The 27,237-nt window shown below is 45.0% G+C and overlaps 1 protein-coding gene across 3 annotated transcripts in view; it reads left to right on the top strand.

Annotated features, from left to right (window-relative positions):
- Window positions 1–19,450: 19,450 nt before the first annotated feature.
- Window positions 19,451–27,237, top strand: part of unc5b (unc-5 netrin receptor B) — a 45,977-nt gene continuing 38,190 nt past the window's right edge. For all 3 annotated transcript variants that reach the window (XM_028988540.1, XM_028988541.1, XM_028988542.1), the window contains exons 1-2: window positions 19,451–19,577; window positions 19,855–19,995. In XM_028988540.1, coding sequence (XP_028844373.1) covers window positions 19,908–19,995 — 88 coding nt within the window. In that variant the 5' untranslated portion in view covers window positions 19,451–19,577; window positions 19,855–19,907. The remainder of the gene's footprint in view (window positions 19,578–19,854; window positions 19,996–27,237) is intronic.

Here is a 27,237-nt window from a genome sequence, read left to right on the forward strand (position 1 = left end):
CATAAAATGTTACCTGCAGGGTGTCAAGGAGGTGCCAAGTTTGTGTGTGTTTGCATATGTGTGTCTTTTGTAGCGGCATTTGTCTGCACTCCGCTAATGCCTAAAGGTGTGTAGTACCACAGGCTAACCTCTACTGGTCCCCAGGGCAGTGATAAAAATATTAGTATTAAAATTGCACCATTAGCCACTGTTGTCAGGATAGGCTTCCGTGGTCCCGCCCATCGGCAGCTCCGGCATTTTCGTGAACTGCCAATCTGACAACCGCCACACGCCTGCGGCCTAGTTTTCATTGTTCCCCTTTTGGTTTCACTGTTTTCGGCCATCGTGCCTGGTTTTCGTTTCCGTTATTAATACATTGTTGTTTCCCTTATGTCCCACCTCTGCGCTTCCTTCCACCTTCAGCTCGCCAACTGTGACTGATTTTTAAAGGAAATCATGTATTGATGCATTTCCTACTGCTGTCACGACCGCTTGCTGACGGGGGAAGGAAGCGAAGAGGCAGGACATGCTGGGGTTTTATTATAAATGAACAATAAACAAATACAAATAAACAATGGCGCGGTGGCCGAAAAGGACAATAAAAGGGGGACAACGTAAACAAACCCGCGATTGCCAGAACTTAAAATACAAACACATACACGGTTGCCTAGTCAAGTTCACAAAAATGCCGGAGCTTCCGAAGGGGCGGAAATCTCCGGCTTTTATGCGCTGTCAGGATTGGCTACAGGTGATGAGCCCAGCTGCAGTCAATCCTGACAACTGATCTTTGTACTTTGCATCTTGTGGTTGTATTCTATTATTAAGTAAATGTTCTGCAAGGCCACCAACCAGTGTCTGTACAATTAATGCTGCCTTCAAGTGCTTATGGTACGATCCTACGTTTCGGTGGCTAATTTTATAACCTTCAGAGAGAAATCCAGATTGGGGAGGAGAGAATGCGCAGGAGTTGTATGAAGTACAATTAAGCGTTATTATTAGCCTATTGTGTTCTCTCTGGGCCTTTGTTTCACCATTCAAGAGCACAGAAATCATAATTAGGTTATGCCTGATACTGTCTAAGCGCAGCAATAGTACTTCAGGGATGAGTGTGTCTGTGTTGGTACTGAGCATGCAGCTCTGTAGTCACACTCCGTACCGTTCAGCACAGTGACGCTGTGTTAAGACATATAGCGGGGAGGAGGACGAGGGCTCAAAAATAATACAAATGTCAGAGGACTAAGTGCCACTGAGGCTCTTTGATGAGGTCTCCACCCTCAGCAGCTCACTGGTAACGGGCCATTTTATCTGATCAGTAATCAGCCATTACCGGCACGTTGGTCTCTGTCACTCTCACACACACACACACACACACACACACACCAACATCTTATTCTCACATTCACCCTCTTTTCCTGCTCATTGACACACTGTCTCTGTCTTTTACCCTCCCTTCGTAGCCTTTCTTTTTTGCACACTCACACAAGCGCTGCACACACCCACACTGGTCGTTTTAAGAATAGATGAGGAGATGAAGAGCTTCATCCTTTGTCAAAGTGCTGCCCCAGTTTCTCCTGCTTGCCGCCAATTCCCTGCAGTTCCCTCTGCAACAGATCCAGACAGGCCCCGGGCCCGAACTGGGCCAGCCGAATGGGAGAGCGCTGGGGAGGCGTCGATCCCGGCACCGCTGGGCCACAAGGAACCAGCAGAGAGGGAAGCAGTGGGATTTGTGTCAGATGGGACATATCGGTGTTTGATGTTTGATCCTGTCTGTGGGGGGTTTTGCTCCCCATCTCTACAAACAGAGCCGAACAGGAACTGCCACATAGCGCGAGCACAGAAGGTAGATCAGATGATGAGGCAAAGCAAAGATGAGGGAAATGAAGAAAATGTAAGTTGACAGTGTGGTTTTGGGAGGGCAAATGGTGGGGAAAAGGTTATTGAAAACAATGATAGGGGCGGCATGCAGACACACACACATACACACACAGATGACAAAAAGAAGTAGCGGAAAACTGCTGATCTACAGTGCCGTCTGGGCAGGAGGAGGGAGCCCATTGATTGTTTGGGAGAGCCACAAATAAAAAATCCGATGAGGGACGAGGGTCTCTGCAGCAGGACGAGGTCCGTTGGGTGTCCAGTGTCACCCAGTCTGGACAGTTGGCAGCAGGCATCAGTCGCTGACTGGGGCCTGAGCAAAGGAGGCCAAACTCCATCCAGAACTGTGAATGTGATGTAAATACGTTGACAAAAAGTGGAACAAATGAAGAAACAAGCACATGACCAACGTCCCTGACAAAAGTGATCATTTTAAGATGGTACTGTCACGGCCAACACACCTCCAGCCCACCAGAGAGCGCCAGACCAACGGAAGCAGAAGTGAGTATAAAAGTCAGGTGACCCTACGCCGGACAACTGAACCTAATGACCACGACCTTTGCCTGTCCCTGACTTCGACTTTTGCCTGCCCCTCTTGAAACGACGATTGTCTGCCTGCTGGGACCTCGTGACCACGACCTTTACCCGTCCCTGACCTCGAGTTTGCCTGCCCCCTTTGCTAAGATGACACTCCATGTTTCCCCACCTTCCTGCCGCACAAGCCTTCCTCCCGTGCAGCCCACGCTCCGGAACCGTCCTCAAACCAGCCGTCTTCCTGTTCTCCTCTTCCCCGGTCCACCCCAGCCTCATTCCCTCGCCTCCTCCCCCGCTGCATCCTACGGAGCCAGAGGTCCCTCCCCGCCGCGCGTCCACTGCTCCGCTCCCGTTCCTACTCACTTCCTGTCTCCCACTCACTGACCAAGCGCCTCCGGTCCTCCTCCCCAGCTCATCCAGTGTCCTCTCCCTGTACGACGGCTTGTCCCCTCGGTCCAAGCATGTCTGCAAGTGCGTCAACGAATTCGCATTGTGACAGGTACAGATGGCTTGAAAGTTAATGAAGAATGGATGTAAAGTGTGTAGGGTGTCCTGTACCTTAAACCAATGATAATTCACAATGATAATGAGCTAAAAGAAGCATATAGGCCTATTTAACTATGTTCCTATTATGAATACTGTTTAATGTTATCAATAGTTTTTCATGGTCTATTCTATTATTCTATCACTGCTCATTTATTGATAATTCCATAGTTATATGTTTTTCCTATATATTTATTGCCTTAAGTTTTGCCTTTATCACAGTATCATGGAATATAGTATTTACACCTTTATAACTACATTTGATAAATAAGAAATCTTGAATTTTGAGTTCAGTTCTTCTTCTTAACAGATTCCAATTTTTTTCTTTAGTCTATTTAATCATTATGAAAGGACATGTATTTTATGTATGTATATAAAATGTAAATAAAATGACAATGTAACAATGTGTATAAAATTACAAAATATAAATGTAATTTTTGTTGTACTCTCATCGGCATCCATATCCATATTCAAGCATTTGAGGCAGTAATGCACTCTTGTCAGCAGTCACACAGACTAATTAAATTAACAGTTACGTCCCATATGGGACCAGCAGATTTAGGCAAACTTCCAGGCTGTCCCAGCTAATACCCCATAGTTGCCAACTGGCATATCAGCATCAACTCAACAAATTTTTCTATTGACATTCATCCACATTAGATATAGTCGAAAATAATTCTCTTATTTAAAAAAATTAACTTTATTCTAAATACTTCTAAAAAATTTATGCACACATATTTTTGTACTCTGTAACTTTCTCAAGTAAATGTTTGGATTTGATTAGTTTTGGATTGGTCTTCTAAGAGGACATATTGACCCAAACCATTCGAGCAGAATGCGCCCAATAAAGTGATTTTCTTCACTCACTAATTCATTTTTTAGCTTTTGCCACCTGTCTGTATACATCATTTCATCTCAAACATGATGACCATGTTAATCCCCCAAATGGACAAATCCGCATCTACCACCATTTCCCTTCAGACCAACTCCATCTCCGCCGCATTCAACCAAGAGCTTCATCACAGGGCCCTGCATAAAGGGTGGACCTTGTCTCCAGCCTGTTTTTCATTAAATCATTTACTGCCCCTGCTGCTGCAGCAAAGGGGGCTCTTTTTCTCATTACCCCCACCCATGTTTTATTCAGCACAAACACGCCAGCACAGCCATAATCTGTGCCTCAGATATGCTAATCCCTCCTGTCCATTTCAGATGTGCATCCACGGCCTGTGCAGAGAGGGGGAGAAATCATTAACCACGCCCGAGGGGGTGCAGGCGGGATGTGTGTGGGGCCCGTCGGTCCCGTCTTCCCTACCACGTCCCTGGTTAGATCAGAGGCCCTTGTCTCAGGTCTCCTGGGAAGCTGGGGTCTTGTTGTATGGCATGGTTTGATAAACCCGTTGACAGGGAGGGTTGTGGAGATGTGGCTGGTGTTGAAGAAAGGTGTCGAGCTGGCTGCTGTTGATTGGATCAGAGAGGCCAGGCATCAATCGGACTGGACCTGTCCACCTGTCACAGTGCCTCAGTCATCCGGGGATCTTAGTGTAGACTGCATCATTCATTACAGACTAATGTGTGCATGTGTATGTGCTGCATAGGCTTCATATGCTAGAGCATAATTTCAGGTCCTGAAATCTGATTGGCTGTCAGCTGCTCATGCCTCAGACAGAATATGACTACTTATGCACCAAATTGTAAATAAGGAAAACTCTGTATGCTTACAGAAACATCAGCAACAATGCTGTGTGTGTCTATCTTAGTTCTCACAAAGACTACATTTACAAATGAAAAAGAGTTTGCCTTGAGTTACCAAAATAAAAAATAGAACACGCACACACGCACACTATACACACACAGTTGTTTTTCTGCTGTCTTTAACACCATTATAATGCCATTAACACCCTTAAATATCATTATAATAGTGTTAAAAGACAGCAGAAGGCTATACAAGGTACAAAGTACAAAAATATGTCTGTATATTATATTCATTTTGCAAATCAGTATTTAGAATACGGTTACAGAGAATCATTTTTAATAGACCTAATGTGGATGACAGTCAAAGCTATTTTAACCCCATTATAATTATTATATAATATTAAAATAATTATTAATATATATAAATAAATATATATATATGTGTGTGTGTGTGTGTGTGTGTGTGTTTTATATATATATATATATATATATATATATATATATATATATGTGTGTGTGTGTGTGTGTGTGTGTGTGTCTGTGTGTGTGTGTGTGTGTGTATGGTGTTAAAGACACCCACATAAATTTTATATTTATAATGGTGTTATAAATGGTTTTATAAACAGTCAGGTGTGTATATGTGTGTAAAAAAAGCTTTCAATATCCCTTCTGTTTCTGCCGATGAAGCTGGTGGTTAGGGCTGTCTGTGTGTGTAAACTCAAACGCTGACAGAAGATTATTATGACGCTTGAGGATAAATCTGTTCCCTCTTCCACAAGTGAGAGAAGGGAGGGCAGGAACACCAGGAAAGGGTGAGATTTAAAGGAGGCCTGACTCAATGTGCATCATATCGTCCATCTTTCATCAGGTTAATTGCCTCAGTTTAACCTCACTGCCTATAGTGACATCAGTTTTACTCATATGCCAGTGTCTAAAAGAAACACCTTGGTTGTGTGTGTGTGTGTGTGTGTGCGTGTTTCAAGAACAAATAGGGGGATAAAAAAGACATTGGAAAAGAGATATGAGGAGCCAAGATGAGTGAAATAGGCTGGCCTGGGTCTTTGCGATCCAGTCATGAAGTAGACAGGAGTGTCCTACACTCTCCCCGCCCCGCGGCACCAGGTCACCTCAGCGACAAGGCGACTGAATTACCCACAACCCCCGGCCACTCCAGGGACTAAGTGGACAAGGAGAGAGGACGAGGGAAGTTAATGAGGAGAAGAGACAGATCAAGACCCCAGGGGTCCCCCACAGACCCCGTGTTCCCCTCTCTGATTGGCTAATTAGTAATATGGATTATGCCCTCTGAGAATGAACTGATTGATTGGCCGGTGTTAGAAATGTGTTTTTTTTTATCGCCCCTTATGGACACAACGGGCCATCTGAGTGTTATGACTTGTTGACGTGCACGTTCACTCTGCTGATGAATAAATAATGCCTTAAGTGCCAAAGAAAAGTAATTATAAGTCATGGATAATTGTTAATTACAACCTTGCATTTAAATGTACATTTTTCAAATGGTGGGATAGAGGCAGCAAGGCTCCTTGTTTATTCTGGTGATCTACGATGTTTGGTGTGGCTGCGAAGGCATACTTTTCATCATGCACGCACCCTCTTTCGGCTTGTGTTCATTCATCATGGGTTAAGTAGCTACAGGCCAAAAAAAGCCCAGCTGAATGGGACTATGAATGTCTCTTGACCTTTCTCAGAGCACATTGTAATGACATCATTGTCCATAAGCGTTTTGCTGATTGTGCAGTAGGGAACAGGCACAGACCAAAAGAACAGGAATGTTTTCATCAAATTCAGCTTACGCCGGGATTGTATTTTTTTTTTCTCGGTCAATCAGATTTGCGAGAAAGAACGTCCACATACTTCAAAAAGTGTTTTGGACCTTTCAGGAAACTCATCTGTCCCCACACATAAATCAGGTGTAATCCGTTTGACAGGAAGCTCTTGGAAATGGCGCGACCGCCTGCAGATTCTCAGAATGGTCCTGAAATTGTGATAAAACGGGATAGCGTTGGGTGTCTTTTATTTGGCCATCGCACAACTCCAGCTGAGAACATTATTGGATAGCACAGATTACCATGGGCGGAATGAGGCAGAAAGGGGACACAAACAGAACGGATTTAACTCCATGGTTACAGTCAGTGTGCTGCGGGATCCTTTCATTAGTCTGTATGTGGTTCCTGTGATGGGACACCTAGAGGGTGCTGCCTGTCCCACAGGCTCGCTGTGGGGGATTAGTCCAGGCTGGTCTCAGAGGAGCTGCACATTGGCAGGAAATTAATTAAGTAATTATTGTGCTGTGAGGTGCAGGAATGAAATATGCATGAGGCACGATTGGGGTGCTTTTGTGTAATCTGATTTCGGCCATCCATACATTCCCATGAGCCAGGTGTCAACTGCAACAGAGTAGCGGACGCCTACACACACTCTATCTCTTTCATACACACCCAGAAGGACAAATACCAGTGTTCATGCACACACACGCGCACACACACACACATTCGCTTAATGTGATTTCAGCCTTGATTACAAAACCTTTTTTTTCAAGAATAGCTTCAAAGCCATAAGGAGTTATAATACTAAATAATAAAGGGGGTACCGTTTGCACTGAAAAAGAGAAGTGTCCTTCTGATACTTCTGATACCAGTACAATTTGATACAGTTAAAATTAATCCTGTTTTGTACCTAGTTATGTGTTTATCAAATAACCATATTATATATTTGAAATGGTCAAACTTTCTTGTTAATTTATCAACTTTTAAGGCTAAACCAATGACCAGTTTTTATATATTCTGGCTCATGCACTGTTACACCACAACACATTTGTGCTACTATTATGCTATTATCATTGTTTTTTAAATTATGCAATAAGTAATGTTTAATCCCATCTTTGTCTCTGAATTAGAGGCAGCTTCAGGCATTTAGTACAACAGCTTCAAACATGGCTCAACCAATCAGATTTCATAGTGCCTATTATCATCTAACTAAAATTACTTCTTATTCATTCTTGTTTGTATTTCAATTCAGAGAAATCAGAACACATATTTTTATTAAATGACTGAAGTCTTATGTATAGCCAAAGTGAACCTCTGTTTTTACATATAATTAACTCATCAATCTCTTAAGGAATACAGTTTTTGGCTAGATAAGGTGTCAGTTCCTTGTTATGTTAATTAAGAACCAGTTAATCCGCTTAGATTTTTCTTCATGGTAAAAAGAGCCAGCACATGATTAGGTTTCCACCAGTTATCTGGACATCCATGATGCTAATAGGCCATAAACCAATAACCAAAAGCAACTATTGGTTAAAATACTGTGAATGGGTGTCACAATACAATAAGTCACTTCTTTTTAGGACATCACAATAGTTTACTGTACGGGTGTTTTACCCCTGCAGGGCACCACTCTGTGCTTTTCTCCTTTTCTTCAGCCTCTCTCCTCACCCCCCGTGTCTTATTGATGGAATATGAGTAATGTAGGGGAATGTGCAGACACCCCGCTATTCAGCTGCACTTCGGGCAGAACACTCAAACAAACAGTCAATAGAGAGGAGATAAGCAGCCACAGGATACACAACATGAAAGACTGTCTGCCTGCTCACTGCACAAACACACCCACATGCATAACCACAGATGAGGATGCACACGCGCAGACACACACACACACACACACAGCACTAACATCACCTGGGAGTCCATTGATCCAGGTGTTCCTTCCTCACTTTCATTTGTTCAGCACACAATATTTTTTTTCCTATTGATTTCAACATCTGGGTGCTCGCAAGCTGGAGGCTGCAGAGGGGATTGTGTGGCGCCTCATGTCTGATCATTTATGTCCCATATCATCTGTCCTGTTCAGCCCACTTTTTCTGTGTCTTCTTTCCAAGCAGTGTGTGTGTGGTGTGTGTGTGTGTGTGTGTGTGTGTGTGTATATATAAATATATATATATATCACCTCTGCATCCATGTGGATCTTTAAAAAAAATCATGCCCCATAATGTGAATAAAGCATGTCTGAGGCTGGCTGCAGTGCATGGGACCGGCTTGTCTGTTTGCATGAGTCCTTGTTTTGGGTTGTGCTGAATGCATGCATCGTGTTAAAAGAACCCCCCTGTGCTTTAAATGCCTGGAAAGAGGAACACTTGAAACAGACATGAGAGAGGATGGAGAGAATAAAGGCCTGTGTTCTTTGGTCTCCCGTGGGATTGCCTGTGTTTTGCCCTCAATGTTGTATTTCTTTGAATGACTTCTTTGGTGTGCTACTTCTCTGTCTGTTTGTCTTCTTTCTGCCTCTCACTCTCTCTGGTTCCGGGCACTGGGACTTCCTTTCAAAGCCACCACACGAACGTGTCAGGATCTGACATGCTCTTGATGTTCACTTTTGGTCTTAAGTGCTTTTTCCCAAATGGTGAGTGTTAAAGACTGCTGTCTTCAGGCAGCATTTGAAGGCATGAAAGTGAATGCGACATCCCAGGTCTGACAGCAATTTACCTAGACAACACAAATCTATCTGTATTTGTGCATGAAATGCAGGAAATGAATGATTCGAGGAAACAACCCGCTGACCAATAAGTTTAAGGGTTCCTTTTTCTCGTAGAAAAAAAACCTATGTGAAGTAAACTGAAATAAATCCTTCATGAAATACCATGCATTAGAAAAATTACATAATAAATTTTACATGTGGTAGCAATGAGATGTGTTCTGTCAATAAATGACAGAAAGAGGACAGTCCTTCTCAAGCATTAGTATTTGTTTGCAAAAACCCATTACTGCAGGTTTCAGATGCACAACTGGTACAAATCAAAACCAACTTTAGCCAATTTAGCCAGGGGCAGTGGTGGCCTAGCGGTTAAGGAAGCGGCCCCGTAATCAGAAGGTTGCCGGTTCGAATCCTGATCCGCCAAGGTACCACTGAGGTGCCACTGAGCAAAGCACCGTCCCCACACACTGCTCCCCGGGCGCCGGTCATGGCTGCCCACTGCTCACTCAGGCTGATGGGTTAAATGCAGAGGACAAATTTCACTGTGTGCACTGTGTGCTGTGCTGCTGTGTATCACATGTGACAATCACTTCACATTATTATTATTATTGTTTATTAATAAATGTTTAATTCAATAGTTCTCTCTATAAAACATCACTATTTAATATTTAGAACAAACGCTTATTTGTAAACAAATCATTTTCACACCCTTCTCCAAATCGAGAACTGTGATTTTTCCGCTACTTATCACTTATAATGATTTAAAGCCAGTCACCACATTTAAGAGAAAACTTTGTAAAAAAGCCATTTAATGTCCATACACAGGACAATAGAGTCAACTGAGCTGTATAACCACAGTATAATGTTTTTAACAAAAGAATAATCCAAAGTATTGACTACATGAACTTTGGTTCTTTGGTTCAAGCCCCATTGTCAACCACTACGCCTGTATGGAGACTGTGGACCTGTGTAGCTCGACGGTTCTTCCAACTAGTGAACCTTAAGTCACACTGGATACAAGTGCAAGAAAAATTTCGACTTGTTTTGGGTGAGCATGACTCAAGACTAGGGTTGTTGCCTGCAATCACTGGTCGATGTGATTACTTTTTTATGATTATTGAATTTTAGCAGCACTGGCCGCATGTTAGTGAACCCGTCATTCTTTCAATTAAAGTCAAATCTGCGTGGATATAGATGACATTTTAACCACATTTTAATATCCTGTCACTAGTGGCCTCAGCAATCGAGGACACGGGGCTGTAGATTAGGTGGAACCCTGTTCCCCTACACCTTGTATATAGCCTGGGATTCCCTATGATCATCTCCATAAAGACAGACTTTTTGAGCCGTGTGTGTGTGTGTGTGTGTGTGTGTGTGTGTGAGTGAATAAACGAGCGTGTAAGTAACTAAGTAAGTGAGTGAGTGAGTGATATTTATATCCTACTTGGTGCACAGCGGAGCCCTGAGACTGGAGTAGGAGTCATGTGTCGCTCTGGGTTTAAATTAGCGCCTTTTCTGTCTGCTGTGTCTTTGAGCTTGAAGACACGTCCTCTCCCCTCACCGCACCAAGAAAAGCAGAATTACCTCAGGCCACGCTCTGCCTCCCCACTCCTTCCCCCCTCTTTCTTTCTCACCTCATTGTCTTAGCACTTGATCTAGATTACAGACATTTTATTAGACTAATGGCTTTTCAAAGACGAGGTAGATTTCTAAAGCTCAGGCCATTTAAACAGAGGAGAAAGGTGGTGGCGTGAGGCAGAGCTAAATGAATATATGGATTGGGAAGAAAAAAAAAAGATTATTGCCCTGCTTGCAAAAATTTCTTGCTCTAATCGGTGGACATGGGAAGGTGTGTGGGTAGAATTGCCAGGGGAGTAGCGAGCCGTTACGGTGTGCAGTATACAAACTCATATTTGCAGCAGTCTTTTGTGTCTTGGTGGCGAACCAATGCTATAAACTCCCTGAGTGGTTCATGGGGAACAAATCTGCAAACAGTCAATTTCTGTCATTATAGTTCATTAAAGTGACAGTGAGGGGGATGCTGCTTTACAGATTTACAAAAGCAAGTACTGCAAATAGCAAAACACGAGTGAGAACGTCCTTACGGGTGACAGGAACATGACAAATTCTTTTGTTTCTTTTGCAATATGTCACACCATCAGCCTCATTCCCTTGTTCACAGCATCCCGCCTTCTGATCCCAGGCCATGACCTCCGCTGATGCTTCATGCCGGGAATCCCTCACACTTTATGAGCGCCATGGCTGGACTTTTAGTTTTTTTCTGGCCTTGTGATTATTGCACATATATATAGGGTATGGTTTTATATTTTGTTACATTGGCCATGTGTCACGGTTGCAGGACATGGCGAGGAAAACAGGACACAAATGCACGACGAGACGGTATTCATTACAAAAAACACAAGACGCAGGGCAAGACATTACTAAACAACGACCCGACGGAGAACAGACATACACAGGTGAAAACAGTCTGACCCTGGAGCCGGACCGGATCCTGACAGCTTTCTTTAAGTTCTGAATGTGCCTCGCTTGCAATGTTCCTGAAGGTTCCTCTGTCTGTTCTTCACAATGTCTACTAAATAAGATCTCTGTGGCAGTGGCAGCTGAAAAGGTTTGAATCTCTGGCTTTAGATAGGTTTAGAGAGTTCAACTCAACTAGTGAACATAGCTAAGGGGATGTACAAAGCACACAATTTACATTTATAGCATTTACCAGAGACCCTTATCCAGAGCGACATACAATCAGTAGTTACAGGGACAGTCCCCCCCCTGGAGACACTTGGAGTTAAGCGTCTTGCTCAGGGACACAATGGTAGTAAGCGGGATTTGAACCTGGGTCTTTTGGTTTATAGGCGAGTGTGCTACCCACTAGGCTACTACCACCCTGGTTGTATTTGCCGAGGCAGTAAAATTATTTGTAAAAATAAAGTGTTCGTAGATGCTGAAATTGTCTGTCAATTTGACATTTGGGAAAAAATGTACTGTTCTCATTAAATAGTCATGGCCATATGCTATAGTCATATTCTTCATCAAAACCATCCAGGTCTCTTATCTTCCCAAAATGTCAATAATTATACAAATATTTGTACAAAATAATTGTCCAAGTACTGTAATCACATTCAACTGTACAACTCGTTATCACTACAAGTAGCAAGATTTCACTCCCATTCCATGGTCACTGCTCATCATATTGCATATTTTCTTGCCTTGTGCATGACATTTTTTCTACTAAATTAGCACACAATATACAAATTCATGCTTATGTGTTCATCGGTCCATCAGATAACACTGTGTGCAACAAAGTTGTGGTGCTTACTGAACTCAGCTGGTGCAACACTTTAAATCTCTTGATGATGATCTGATCCCCTGCTAAAGTTTCACTCTGATGGGGCGAACCAAAACAGAGCTTTGCAGCGAGTGAGATGTGGCCTGTGTTATTTATCTTAAACCCCAGTTTAAGGCATTATCCAGCATTTCTCTGCAGTAGCGGATAACCTGCAGTCTTTCCTGTAATCACTAAAGCAATGCCCTCAGGCACTCTTCTACCTGGAAGAGAGTTCAAAACCTGAAACCCGTTGCAGAGGTGAGAGCCCCTGCCACATCACCAGTTCTGAGGCGATCTGCGAAAGCAGGAATTTTTCGAAATGGGATCTTTTTTTTAACTTGTGTGGATTGAGCCACCTCACTTCCTCCCGTTACATCCACACTGTCTCTGTGCCACCTCTGTGAAGTGTGCGATGAGCTGGCCAGACCAACTGAACATGCCCACCCGTGTGCCAAAGACTAACAAGACAGCCAAAGACCTACTCCTCCCCCTGCTTTCAGCCTCGTGCACTGTCAGACGTCCTACCTATTATTATCCTAATTAACGTCTCACAGTCTGATGACAAGCTTGATATCGCAGACATTTTTAAAAGTATGCTGCTGCCAACTCATATACCGTTCACTCCGCCCACCTTTACAACTGCATTATAACATTATCAATATCAACGTCTCAAATTATGTCACTTGGAAAGTAATATCATTATGCGTAAAGTGTGTCTATTAAAATATAAAATGTTATGTGTACAATGACCAAAAACAATACTCATATTTGTGTACAGTACAAACAGGTAAATTCATGTATAAATATTAAGTTATTTGTACAGGGTGGTGGTAGACTAGTGGGTAAAACACTCACCCATGAACTGGAAGACCACAAAGTCACAGGCTCCAACTCAAATTAGTACCATTGTGTCCCAGAGCAAGTACCATTTGGTTCCTTGAATAAACTCCTAACCCTGAGTGTCTCCAGGAAGACTGATTGTAAGTCGCTCTGGATAGGTTGCTCTGGATAGGTTGCTCTGGATGGACTAAATGTCAGCGTCATTTCTGTAGTACTAATGTTTGAGCACTGTTAGCAATGGGAATTCAGCATATTCTCCACAGCACTGCTGCCTCCATGTCTGTCTGTAGATCCACGGGCAGTTCTATACAACGTATATGGAGCTTATTGTCACTATGTGGGCCTTTGCCTCCAGCCTGTAATGAACAGAATGTGCTTTTCCTCTCAAGAATCCAGCATGCAGGGTTTTTTTTTTGTTTAGTTTCCTTCTTGCCTTCTCACATTTACGCTTCTCACTCTCTGTCTTTCATGCACGTGCAGACAATTGAGCATGTATTATTTACTTCAAGCATGCCTGCTCCAGCAACAGTCAGTGCAATACACTGTTTCTAATTACAGATGGTGGCTAACGCAGCTCTGGACGTAGAATATGATGCATTCTAGATGGACAGGGCAGTGATTGTTGAATACTGAATGAATTGCTTTAAATATACTTTTATGATACATATAATGCATGTAAATGTATTGCATTAAATTTATTGCATAATTAACGCATGTGTTTATTTATCTTTATCAGTTTTTTGGGTGGTGAATTTCTTTGGCTGGTGAATTGTTTATTACTGACTGTCAGCCACATCTGCCTTTGAGTGCACAAGGCAGAAATATGCCCCTGTGGTCCATCACATCTCGTTCACGCGTTTGGGTTTTATGACTGAATAAATGTGTTAACAGTGTCACAGTCGACAAGTGCAATTTTGCCAAAAATACGGGGCTTATATGCGACAGTTGGCCATTGGCATATATCAGCATCAACAGCAATAAAATATTATAGGAAAATTATATTTAATTGTCATCTACAAGCATGCAAAGCAGTTTTAGGTTTTTATGTTGCAACGGATGTATTCTAAAAGTATTTTAAAGGAGTATTCTATAAATGATATGGTTCTGAATAAATATGAACTGCGTCTCCCTGTTTCATTCTACAGTTGTACAGAACCAAACAATACACAAATCGTGAATAAAATTCTGAAAAGAAAGCCAGTGTGTCTACTGTTTTAAGTTCATGGTTTATTCAAACCCCCGTCTGAGAGCTGAGCTGAGAGTTGGGAGTGCATTAGTTTGAGTAACCTGCACCGAATGCTGGAAGATAGCTGGATAGGGGGATGGACTGGAGGTACCGGCGCACAACTCTTGGCTTTTAGTGCGTACAAGCTTCTGCCCTCTGGCCATAAAACACACTCGGAGTCAGCGTAGCCTTTTGTGGATGTTCCCCTGTCGCTTTGTATTTTACTCTCCGACAGTCCTGTGAAACGTCTTCGCCAGATACCGTAAACTCCTCTACCTTGTTGTATTAGTTTCCTCTGGATCGAATCACGGCAAATCCCTTCATCTCTCGCTTTCTTTCTTTGTCCGCCCCCCTCCCGTTCTCTCTGCTCTCTGCCTCGCTCTCCTTCTCTCTCCACAGAGCCCTGAGTAAATGATGCATGGCAGAGTCGCGGGCGCGCCGCGATCATTAGTGATGTGGCTCAGGTGGGCCTGAGTGAGGGATGATGTGGAGGGGTGGGCACATAAGGGCCGCAGAACAGCCGTGTTTCACCCACTCAAACACAGAGAGTGACCAGAACTTGCAGTAATTGGTGTAAGATGTCCATGAGAGTCCATTCTGTGTTATTGTATGTCTGGGCTCATGAAACACAGATTCTGCCAGTTGTAGCTTCTATTACCGTTCCCTTTCTGTTAAATTCTTTAAAAGCTCAGGGTTAACCTTTTAGTCCTATTAGTCCATCCTGGGGACACAGAGTGGGGACCCAGCCCACCACAGGGTGCATACACACACTCACACCTACCGTCAATTTAGAGCATGCCAGTACACCTAGTGTTCATGCTTTTATTCAGTTGAACTCACAGCCTTGGAAGGCGTAATGCCACGTTGCTAACTGATATGGCATTATATTAAATAATTTCACATTGTATTATCTAAACTATGTTAATGCTGTAACAAAATTGAAGAAAGTGAAGTGAAAGTGAAGAGATTGTCATTGTGATACACTGCAGCGCAGCACACGGTGACACAACGAATTGCGTCCTCTGCTTTTAACCATCACCCTTGGTGAGCAGTGGGCAGCCATGACAGGCGCCCGGGGAGCAGTGTGTGGGGACGGGTCTTTGCTCAGTGGCACCTCAGTGTTAAGGGGTTCATTCTAAACAACAAAGCATAATTATTAATGCCCAGATTGGCTCATTTTTGTTTGCTTGTGTCCATTTGCACAAGCACAAAAGAAGAGTAGACTGCGTATTAGCAACGTTGCCAGATGTGCCCACTGTACTCAACGCTGTTAAAATACTCAACAAACTTCTTCATTAACATTCACACAGACGAGCGTCTTCAGTTTCTAAAGTCACCTGAAATGCTGAAGTCTACTCCTGGCAGCCTGCAATTTTAAAGCCGTGACAAAAAATATGTGAAGATCTGCTCTGTAAAGGAATTTATATTAATGCTTTGGCTGGAACAAGCAGGGTTTCGGTTCGATGATGATGTAAGAGTTCCTACAGGTCCCGCTCTGATGAAACGTGCTGCCAGCCCCTGCAGAGCCTCCCCAGCACACTCCCGCCTACCGGATTCCCTGTATCTGCCCCCAGAGTGTTTACCCAGGCAAGCCTGAGACGTCAGCGGTGAAAGTTTCAATTGCGTTACGCGGATCTGTTGTGCTCGTCATGCGCTCAAAATGCCACGCTGCGTCTTCATCAATCACAACTTCAGCCACTGGAGAGAGCTTATGCTCACTGAGTCATTGCTCACCAGCAGTTGACTTCAACTCTGTGCAAATTACATCTTTCCAGCAAATGAGCACATTACAGTCGGCAAACTGCAATTGATGACGGCTTCTAGTTAACTGATTGTCTGGTGGTTTGTGTGCGGTAGATGAAAGTACCCCCACGCCCCACGTGGGCCGCAGATCATGCTAATCATTGCATTGTGACCTTTTTATTGTCACGCTGCCGTGCCGGGATGTGAAGTGACTGTGAAGCACAACAGGCACAGCACACGGTGACACAACGAAATGTGTCCTCTGCTTTTAACCATCACCCTTGGTGAGCAGTGGACAGCCATGTGACATGCAATAAGTGTTCTTATTAATGAACTCTAAAAGGACTGAGGCTGCCGACGCAATATTTTCTGCGTAGCAACTGAGGAAGTTGTTTGAGCGAGTGGCACAACACAAACTCTCCGTTTCCCTGGTTATTCTGTCGCTTTTTAATTTCGTTAGCCTTTTCTGCCCCAATGCGGAGGAAGACTAGAGTTTGTGGGGCAACAATTAGAGTAATAGTACTGCAGATGCAATCTGCTAAAAGCCCTGCAGAGCTGAGGCCAGGTGTATCTGTGGATTAGATTAGTGAATTGGAAGAACAGGTGAACCAGCGCACACACACACACACACACACACACTCACACACAATTTTAGGCTCAAGGACAGATTCTCCCTGAATGGGCATCACCACTTGCAGGCAGGATTTGCCTTGAACATTCATTCAGATGACGTTTCTTCAAAGCCTCCAAAGCTTAATACCAACGTAGTGATTTGCTCTAGAGATGAGCTATATTGAGAGTTGTGTGATTGTCCTAAATTTATGCATTAATAAATGCATTTAAGTCAGGGATGTTTATACTATATGGCCATTCATCTCGTTGAGGCTCAGGAACCATCGCCTTAAAGGCCATGTCAATCACACATTAAGCGATTTTAGGGTCTCCTAGTTTAAACACTGCTGACCAAGGGTGATGGTTAAAAGCAGAGGGCACGTTTCGTTGTGTCACCGTGTGCTGTGCTGTAGTGTATCACAATCACTTCACTTTCTTAATGGGGAGACTGGTTTTATCTTCTGACAGAGTGGCTTTACTCACGCAACCTTACTCCACCCGCCCGACTCCCCACAGCGTCATGTAGGAACCTTCACACGCACGCCTCACACGATCGCCCGAACATTAACCACCGCTTACCTGCTCCCGCCTCGCCTCACACCTGCACGACCAACACATCTCAGACTCAAAACTTGTCAGACAGGCATTTATCACATCATGAGCTGGTCACATCAGCAACTGAAAATTGCAGATAGTTAATGTGACAAGGGCATCGGACTCGATTAGACGTGCATCCTCCGTGTTTTCAAGGAATAATTACCATGCCGGTTTGGGTTCTGTGAAATAATGCCATGAAATAATATTCAATTATCTCCTCACCAGCTCTCAGAGCACGTGTCCTATTTATAGAGTTCGCGCCAACAGTGAGTCCGCAATGGCAGTAGTTACGTCTGGTTTTACCATCTGTTTGTATCTCCTGTGCTCCTCTTCCCTGCACCTACCTGTGTCCTCCCCTCGCATCTTCCGTCTCACACCGCCGCCACACGGCCTCCCAATTAGCACGCAGTTTACGGCGAGGCGAGCGTCAAGCCTGCATCGTCATCTGTCGTTCAATTAGTCGCAGGGACGGGCGGAGCTGCGCATGTGGAGCCGAACCGTCTTCCATTAGTGAGGGTGGGAGGGGTTCACGATGTGAACGTGATACAGCAGGGGATCCAGATGACAATTTCCATAATATGGCACAAGCTGGGCAGATTGGAGTCGAACGCTTTCCAAGTAATTGCGGTATTTAGACATTTCGTTGACTCACATGGACGTTACCATATTTTTGCTCACATATCAAAACCGAACCTTTTCTTGCGGCTCCCTTTTGCATTGCTACACACAGCAGCATTCCACTCGTGTTACGCACGCACATCCGCCACAATTATCTCACCATTTGCTCTGCCGGGACATCGTCCCTTTCAATATTAAGCGGCTGCTGAGGAGGGGAGTGTTAAAACTTCATGACAACAAACGAGCTGGGGCAGATTTGTACACTTGTGACAACGCGAACATGCTCAGCCTGGAGGAAGCGTCCTGGTGTGACACAGAAACGATCCACGTATCACACTCCGACCGAGGCGTCTTTGGAGGATGGCAACTGAGAATAAGTGAAGTAACAGGCATGTTTAGTCCTTCAGAGAGCAGGATCGTTCTGAAAGTGCTGCCAGGCCAGGTAGGTCCACAGCCAACATCCCACCAGTCCGGGCAATTTTAGCAATTTTGCAGTCTCTTTTGCATATTTGTGATATGAGTAAAGTGATCAGGCAAAGACAGTTGCTCTTGAAAGGTATTGTGAAAGAAAGAGATCAGTGGAGCAGAATGTGTTCTTGAAAACATGCAGCTGTTGTTCTTCGTTTGTGGTGCAGGCGTTTGCAACCCCGTTTAAAATAATGACAATAGGCTACGTGTTGAAGTCCCTACAGCAAAATTCACCAAGCATCAAGAGAGTAGGAATCAAGCTGAAACCAAACTTGCACTTCAAAAAGAAAGAAAGAAAGAAAGAAATCTACCCAACACGCAGACAGACAACATCCAGGAGCCTCTACGGCCATGAAATCTCAGTTACTTTAAATAAACTCCTCACTCTCTACCTTGCCATTGTCAGTGCCATCATTTTATGTCATAATTTTATTTAACCGGCGCGGGGGAAGTCAGGGTTGTGTTTTTGGAATAATTGGCCCCAGGAGACGTGGAGGATGAGAAGGATGAGAAACAGCGTCCTCCTGTGGAGACTTGTGGAGAAAGACCGCGGAACACTGACACTCCAGATGAATACAGACACGTTACTCGTTTATGGCTCATTTATGATGGGTGTAAAAATGAACGAATATAGTTATTATTCTTCTAAGTAAGAATAATAAACGAAACTAAAGTTGGTTTAAACGCGCTGGTTCTAAATAAACAGGTTAAGTAATATACATCTAGGCACTCAATTTCCACAGTTTTCATTTATTTGTATTTATTTTGAACCTTGATTTTGAAGTCCATTCCCTGGGATCCAGTTCCGGGTTTTGTCCCCGCCTCCTGCTCGCTGATTGGCTGCCCGGGAGACGGGCGTCGGGAGGCTGCGGCTTCGCTCCGGCGTTCATGCCCCGCTTCGGCTCCGCTCCTCCGGCATTCGGCGGTCCGAGGGAGAAGGGAGCGGCGGCGCGATGACGGCGCAGAGATAACAGAGATGGAAGCGCGTCGGAACTCTGTGTAGTTGCGCCTCCGAAGGTTCGTTTATTGCTTTGTTTTTTTTTTTCTGCCAAGGAATTACGCCATTCAACATTTTGTTCTCCTTTTGCAACTCCGCGGGGGATTTTTATTTCTTATTGCAGTGGAGTTGTGGGTACCCCAAACTTTTTTTTTTGAGAGTTTCCTCCACTTTTCACCGCGTAAAACTGGGCCTGGTTCAGCAGGAACTCTTGGTTAAAGTTGCCTGTCAGGGATAACCAACTTTCTCCTCCTCCTCTCCTCTCTTCTCCTCTCCTCCGGCGCGATCCGCGGGAAGACCGTGGACGGGAGAGCTCCTGGGGACAGTGCGCCGTGGCGTGACCGGGGAAGATGCTCTCTGTGCGGATACAGCGCGGCCAGGGACTCGGTCTCCTGCTCGACCTGCTTCTCCTCTGCGGAACTTTCGTCGGCAGCACGGGTAAGCTGGACACGGGCGACGGCGACCTGCTTTGAATGTGAGCGATGGATGCATGCAAAGGCGCGTTATTTACGGCGCGTTGGACTATTTACATGCGCGTCCCCAGACGGGACTGTGGCCGGCCTGAGACACCCAGTCGCCCTCGGGTGGCCCGGCCTGCAAACAAACACGCACAAGCCGACATGTTAACAGATAAGAGCAGATAAGCGGCTCGTTTCCCCGGTGCTTTACATTCCATATGTAGATTAGATTAGATTACGGAACTTTATATCGACATGGACAACGTCACGTCAGTGGGCATAGTTCTTAATTGCTGATGGGAATCTGTTAATAATAACAATAGTAATTATTATATATTTATTTATTTATTATGATCAACTAAAGATTTATTATGAACGTGAACTTTGTAATGGATACAAGGAGGCTGGAGGCAAACATATTGTTCGTGCGATATCTATCTGACCTCCTGATCAGAAGAATCCTCCTTGGCATGAACGCACGTTTCCGGTGAAAAAAAAGAGAAGCTGCTTTAATTTGGTCTTTCAGTGCGTGAAATGGGGGATAATGACCGAAGCATATTCTCTGGGTTATTAATTTAATTGGAAGGCCCCTGTTTTCTATCCAAGGTTAATTCATATGAATAAATTGCTTGAGTAAAATAAAAAGCTCGTAGCCATTAAAACGAAAAATGTAGTTGTGTATTTACCTTTTTTTTTTATGTTTTTTTGACTGAGTGGCTGAGTTTGCAAGAAGCTGAGACTGCGATACCCTGGCCTGTCTTCAGACAGGGTTGCCAGGTACGCGTTTTTTTAGTCGGAATTTGTTAATTTTTTGTTACTCGGGTCAGGAGCTTTGCATTCTGCGTGTATTATTAATTATACCTGTATTACACTAAAGTTAAAATGAAATGGCAAACGGATATGCATCAGGGCTCAGAGCCACTGGAATTATTTGAGTGCTGTAATTCCTAAAGGCTAGTGTAAAACTTTGTGAGGGTGTTAATATGACCTTTTTAAATAATATGCGGTGTTTTGGGATGGTAATTTTTTTAAATGTTGCAGCTGGTGTGAGAACTTTAGTGTTGGGTTGAGTTCTGCCAATCTGGCAACACGTCCGGCCAGTGGGGTTGAGTCTGAAACGTTGTCTTGGTGCTGGACACTGGGAGAGAAAAGCAAGGCCACGGCGAGTAATGGAGCTTTAGCCTGTCTGACCCCATGTAAAGAGAAAGAGATGGGATGGAGACTGGTGGACATGACGTCACTGTTGTTATTTGTGACCGCAGCCTTTTTGTCATTAGTTTATGTGTCGGTAGGCCGCACGAGACGGGTATTTTGCCTAGCATCAGTAAACTCTGCAGATGTTGTGCGAATGTCACCGCCGGTCAACTTTTCCCCCACGCAGGAATCGATAGGCCACTATTAATCACGTTATTTGTGACTTTGATGGGTGTAATGTCGGCGTGGGTCGCGATCATTGCGCCTGAACTGCTGTGGCTGAAAATCTAATGACACGACCTCGGCACCGGTGGATGGAGCCGAATCTGTGTTGCATAAGCTGATAACTATTGATCTTCTAGTTTCGTCCTGGAGAGCAGTGCTTCACGAGCTTACGGCTCTCGGGTTGAGTACAGAGCAGAAATATAAATGTATAAATATATCTCTCCACGTAGCAGAGTCTATCTGCCTCACCCCCCTCCACTTGTAATCAGATTTAAACAGAAGGGCGCAGCATTCTGCAGGTTTAGTGGATTATGAAAATAAAAAATAAAAAAAAGGAACAAAAGCAGAGTTGCATCATTTCGGCATTACAGGCTCAGGGTTAGATGGGACGGGGGTGAGCACCCAACCAGTCCGCCACCCGGTTCAACCTGAACACCCGCTTAATGCTCTCCCCCTTAAAAAAAAAAAAAAAAAAAAAAACATCAAATCTGATGGCTCTCAGTATGGCTGAAGCCAGATCCCTCATAAACAAAAAAACTCGGGTCCCAGCACGCCGGTTGCAGAAAAGCTGCTTATGTTTATTAAGAGAGAGGTTGTTTTGAAATCCTGTACATGAGAATCAGCCAACACACACACACACACACACACACACACCAGAGTAAACTGTTGACGAGCAGACATAACAAGGTCCTACTTTACCTGGGGTGGCTTTGGGGACCAGCGTGTTGCTCCTCGCTGTCCCAGGGCTCTGAGGGAGCTGGGGACCGCAGTGTATTTCTGGATTTGGATATTTTTTGGCGGAATGGGCCGACTCCCACTTAACTCCTCTCTCATTATGACCATTTCTTTACTCCCGCCCGGGCGTGTGCATGGCGCTCGTCCCTCCGTCTTGACGTATGTGTTAGTTAGGAGGACTGCCAGGAACTGCTGTCTGGCCTCGGCTCATGTTGTTGTGTGTGTCGGTGTGCAATGAGAAATCTTGGGTTTTGTGTGTGTGTGTGTGTCATTCTAGCCAATAAACACACAGGCCTGGGATTGAAGGCCGAAAATGACTCACTGATAAACTCTCCGAACTTGTTTTCGGAGACGGAAGTAGGGAGTGGACAGATGGAGAGGGGAGGAGAACCTGCCCTCGTCCCCCGTCAGCCTTTGTGGAGCGTAGCAGGTCGGATCCTCCCAGCGAAGGGGCCCTGAAATTACATTTTGAGGCGCGTTTAGTTAAGTGTGGGAAAGCCGCGGGACTCCCGCCGGCTCTGCCCGGCAGACTGACACGTCCGCAGGTGGCAGCGAGGGACGGCGCAGGCCGAGGCCGGGCTTAGTGGCGGAGTTTAAGGGGTTCCCACTGAGTGGCGGTGACAGGATGACGGAGCGAGGGAAAGGCCTTTTTTGTTGCGCAGCGCAGGCCGCATGAGAGCAGAGAGGAAGCGGGCAAGCGAAGGAGCGGTGAAGGGGTCGCGGGCGGGGAGCGGTGCATTAGTTTTTACGAGCGTCCGGGGAGCGAGGGATGGGCCGGAGAGGAGATCGCTGGCGGCCCGCTTCGCCTTCCATCCTGTATTTTTCATCACAGCAAAGTGGCCCTCATCAATATTTAAAACATGTTTATGATGCTTAAATCCCTGACATGGCAACAGCTGTGTTGAAGTGTGTGTGAGTATGCAGTATGTGTGTGTGTGTGTGTGTGTGTGTATGTGTGTGTGTGCATAATTATCAATTATTATATTTGTCTTGTTTGTCTGTAAGTGAATGAGTTTTGTTTGTGTGTATACTATATTTTAACATGGTGAAACACCCAAGTAATCGCTTTGTAAACTGTCCTTTATTGAAATGATGTTTTTGATAATATTTTAATAATAGTGGATTGAGGTTTGTAACAAATGATGTTACTTTTTAATTAATAAGTGTATAGTGTGTATGTGCTTGAGTTTTTGTGTGTTAGGGTTGTTTCTGTGTGCATGCATTTGTGTGTCAGTACCTGTGTGTGTGTGTGTGTGTTGTAGTATCTGTGCTGTCAGAGGCCTTGTCATAGGCTCAGTTGAAGACAGAATCGATACTCATTATACACACGCGCCACCTGTACAGAGATCATCAGACTGGGCCACCACCGTGCGTGACAACGTGACAACGGCAACACAGATTTGTCCTGTGTGGACACATGGAGATGGACGAAGCTTTTAAATATTCTTTCTGAGAAAAAAAAAACGTGAGTGTGAGAGAAGAGTCAGGACCAATGGCATTCAAGCATCATTAAGTCCCTGGCACAGAGCAGGAGGACGTGATGGGGGGACAGAGAGAGAGGGCGAGCGAGGGACAGACAGTGCCGTGATGGAGCGGTCCCGCAGGAGATGTTTTTATTAAGGCTCTTATCGATGAGCAGAGAGAGCCCGCAGTATTAATGGCAGACATGTTTAATGCTTTGCCAATACTGTGCATGCTGCCTGCCGCCGTAAATCAGACACAAAACGGAGTGCAGGGATCTGGCAACACGGGGGGGGGGGAGCTGATGAGGGACGGACGGATGGACGGGGAGGAGTTCCCTCTACAGCAGATGGGAGTGGGGAGGCGGGCAGATGGGCCAGGGGGGTGGACGGGGGAAGAATGACTCGGTGGGGTTGCTTTGTGCCCCTTCTGAATGGGGAGCTGAAAGAGGGCTCTCTTCTGGCACTGTGTGTGGGGTGAGGGGAAGGCCAGGACACGTTCCCCAACCCTACCGGAACAACAGTGTGTGCGTGAGTGTGTGTGTTTGAGAGTTCATGTGTTTACTCGTCCTCTGTTGTCCTCTCGACATCACTTCAGATGGACAATGCAATTATGCAAATAGTCATTTACACGTCCATTATGTGCATTTTATTTGAACGCGCCCTCCCCATGAGGCACGTGACGGTGGAGATTTTACATTTACATTTACAGCATTTATCAGACGCCCTTATCCAGAGCAACTTACAATCAGTAGTTAGAGGGACGGTCCCCCCTGGAGCAACTTAGGGTTAAGTGTCTTGCTCAGGGACACAAGTGGGTAGTAAGTGGGATTTGAACCTGGGTCTTCTGGTTCACAGGCGAGTGTGTTACCCACTAGGCTACTACCACCAATGCCCGGCTGAGACGACATGTAAAACTCTGATGCTCGAGCCCGAGTTGCCGGCCCGCTCTCTCCTGTCTCTCCAGGCCGCCCTGCCGTCGCTTCTATAAAAAGCCTCGCGCTCTCTCCCCTTTCTTGCATTTTTTTAATGGCTCTCAGTGTTTAGGAATTGCTTCACAGGAATATCAGTGCTGCGGACCCCCACCACCGGTTGGAGGACCCGGTAGGAGGACGTGAGTCATCGTGCTGGGCCACGTGAATGGCTCTCCTATGGTCTCGGACTCTTTGTGTGTCCCTCTCTGAAAGGCAGAGTTTTTGAGGGCATGTAGATTGCCTTCATCTTCTTAGCCGGGGTTTGGGATTTCAAAGGGGAAGTTCAGCCGAGTCCACGCATGGAGATTAGAGAACGGACAATCTGTGTGTGTGTGTGTGTGTGTGTGTGTGACATACAAATGCAGCCTATTAGCCCTCACACACACTGACAAAAGTTTTCTGAAGTATTACGTTTTTTTTTAATGCCAGAGCAGCTTTTTATAGGATGTGACACGTCTTCTTATTTTTTTTTTTTAACTCATTTTAGATTTGACATTTATGGTATCTGAAGAACAATTTTTTTTCTCTCTCTCTCTCAGACTCTGAGAGTCTTGTAAATACTGTAAATCGTATTTCCCTAAATAGCTCAAAACCAGTGCATAAAAAAGACTGCTGCTGGTGAGAAGGTTGCCAAATGAAACTATAGAAAGATGGTTTACTTGAATCAGTACATTCAATAAGTAATTGTTAACTCTGTGGCATCATATCCTTTGAATAAAATAAGCTCTGTTGTAATTGATTCATTAAAAGTCAGAGATGTGGCAGTTTTATAGCTGTCAGTCAGCTAGACTCCTGGGAGTGACAGTATTTCAGTAATGCCGCTTTCACGTCATCGTTGTACCCGATTGCTGCATGTTGCCTAGGAACAGCTGGATCCGAGAGGGAGCCTGACGCCATTTCTGGGCCCGGTCGCTCCTTCCGGTCACTGAGGAGAACAACAATGGCAGAACGTTGTTTAGCTATTTACACTGTGTGTGGGCAACACAGGAACCAGGAACCCACAACCAAAGCATGAAGATATCTCATATCAATATCAATAAACCCTACAAACCCCATAACCTATACCAGGTGATCCTCTTCTCTTTCTTCTCTAAAGAAAAGCAGTAAAGTGGCAACTGAAGAGTGGATTCAGTATTTCTTGTGTGCGAGAGTATCTTTGCATCACAGAAGCTGAATCGAAGAAGCTAAGATTTGTGTTTTTTAAAGGGTACAATGTGGTTTAAGTGGAAAAATTACATTGGAGGCGGTGCTGCACTATGACATTGACGCACGACAATGCTGATATACTGAACTCATCCTTCGGCATTGCAGATAAGAACCCAGCTCACCACAGCCTGTATCGCACATGTAGAACCGTCTTGATTCCGTGCTAAAATATCAATTAAAAGTGAAGAATTCAATGTGGGGTGTCCTCCATCCGCTCATCCCTCTCTCCAGGGCTCCCGCTCCATGGTGGGCTTTGAGAGCTGCTCTTTAGACGAGAGCGTGGAGAATCCCTTCACTCCAAGTTTAACGCCTATTAGGGTCCCATCTGCCCCAAGGGGACCGGGCCCTGAGCTGAGCTGCTGGGGGGAAGTGCCCAGGGGGGCCTTGTGTGTTGTGTGTGTGAGCGTTAATGGGGGGTAGAGGTATTATAGTTTTGCCAGGGGTAGCCATGAACACCAGAGGCCTTCGGGGAATAATGGAGATACGTATCCACGCAAACATGGCAGCTGGTCTCCAACAGCGAACGTGTGTCTCCGTGGGTGTTTGTTCTCGCTATTTTTCCGCTTACTGGCGAGATCACGTCAGTGATGCAGCACAGCAGTCCTCTGTGTGTTTCAGGCCCGGAGGTCAACTCAGTACTCAATATTCACTACTTAACATGAAATTAGAAGACAATTGAATTGTCAAAATGAAACTGTATTTTAAAACTGAACCCAGTCCTAATTCATTTATAAGTATGAAATGCGTTCAAATGTACTTTGTGTGCTTCCTGTGTGGGTTCTGACCCATGACACAGATGCATGCTCCTTAATTTCCTCTCCAGAGGTGACAGAAGAATGTGCATTAACTGTCAGAACATGACTATGCATGTGTCGGAAGGGATAACATGCGTCTCATTTGCAAAATAATTCAAGCTTGCAGCATGTATGAAATAAAAATGTTCACTACTCCACATGGTTACAATTGGCCGCCAACTAAATTGTTTGTCGATATGCAAAGCTGTATACATCAGTCAATAAATCAATTCCCCTCACATGCTTGCATACCGAGACGAGAATGATAGTCCAATTAAATGGCCTCGTTGAGATATGTCCATAGTTCATGTAAACTGTGCATGGAAAATGAACACACACATACACACACACACACACACAGACGCTGCACCTCAGGCCTGGTGTTATTAGGCCTGGCGCAGGTCCCTGGCAGGCCTCAGACGGGGTTTAAGGCTGAAACCGGCCACAGAAGGAGCAGCCGTAATCCCTGCCGGATAACACGCTGGAGAGAGCCGAATCCTCCCTTCCTCCCTCCTCTGCCGGCAGTCGCTGCCTGTGGCACTTTATTCCGGCTCCTTCCTCCCGGCTTTGCCCCCGCGGGGTACTGGAGATTCAGCCAGTATAGCTGGCCGGGCTTGGCGGGGCTTAATCTGGG

The sequence above is a fragment of the Denticeps clupeoides genome, chromosome 8 (assembly GCF_900700375.1).
Source record: "Denticeps clupeoides chromosome 8, fDenClu1.1, whole genome shotgun sequence".
NCBI lineage: Eukaryota > Metazoa > Chordata > Actinopteri > Clupeiformes > Denticipitidae > Denticeps > Denticeps clupeoides.